The sequence below is a fragment of the Apaloderma vittatum genome, unplaced genomic scaffold (genome assembly GCF_000703405.1).
Source record: "Apaloderma vittatum isolate BGI_N311 unplaced genomic scaffold, ASM70340v1 scaffold14965, whole genome shotgun sequence".
Classification (NCBI taxonomy): Eukaryota; Metazoa; Chordata; class Aves; order Trogoniformes; family Trogonidae; genus Apaloderma; species Apaloderma vittatum.
The window spans coordinates 27,647-27,934 of record NW_009715600.1 but is presented as its reverse complement, the minus strand read 5'-3'; the positions used below and the strand labels follow the sequence as shown (position 1 = coordinate 27,934).

At 61.8% G+C, this 288-nt stretch overlaps 1 protein-coding gene across 1 annotated transcript in view; it reads right to left on the bottom strand.

The window, feature by feature from the left end:
• Nucleotides 1-288, bottom strand: part of CDK18 (cyclin-dependent kinase 18) — an 11,468-nt gene that overhangs the window by 1,675 nt on the left and 9,505 nt on the right. The window contains exon 10 of the mRNA XM_009869221.1: nucleotides 6-37. Within this exon, the coding sequence (XP_009867523.1) occupies nucleotides 6-37 (32 nt within the window). The remainder of the gene's footprint in view (nucleotides 1-5; nucleotides 38-288) is intronic.

Here is a 288-nt window from a genome sequence, read left to right as displayed (position 1 = left end):
GTGACCATCTCGTAGTGGATGCACCCAACGCCCCTAAAGCGGAGGCGGAGGTGCTGGGGTTAGCGAGGGAGAAGCTCTGTGGACACCCCAACGCCCCTCCGCTGAGAGGGAAATGAGCTCCGGGAGCTGCGCCCCTTCTCTGCTACAGGTAACCACCCACCCTGGATGGGGACAGTGTCCTCCAAAGACCCTGAGCCCCAGGTGATGGGCAAAACAGCTTCTAGGAGAGCCCACCGCCCTCCAGTGAAACCAGTGGGCACTGGCAGGGGGGTGCAAACATCCAAACCA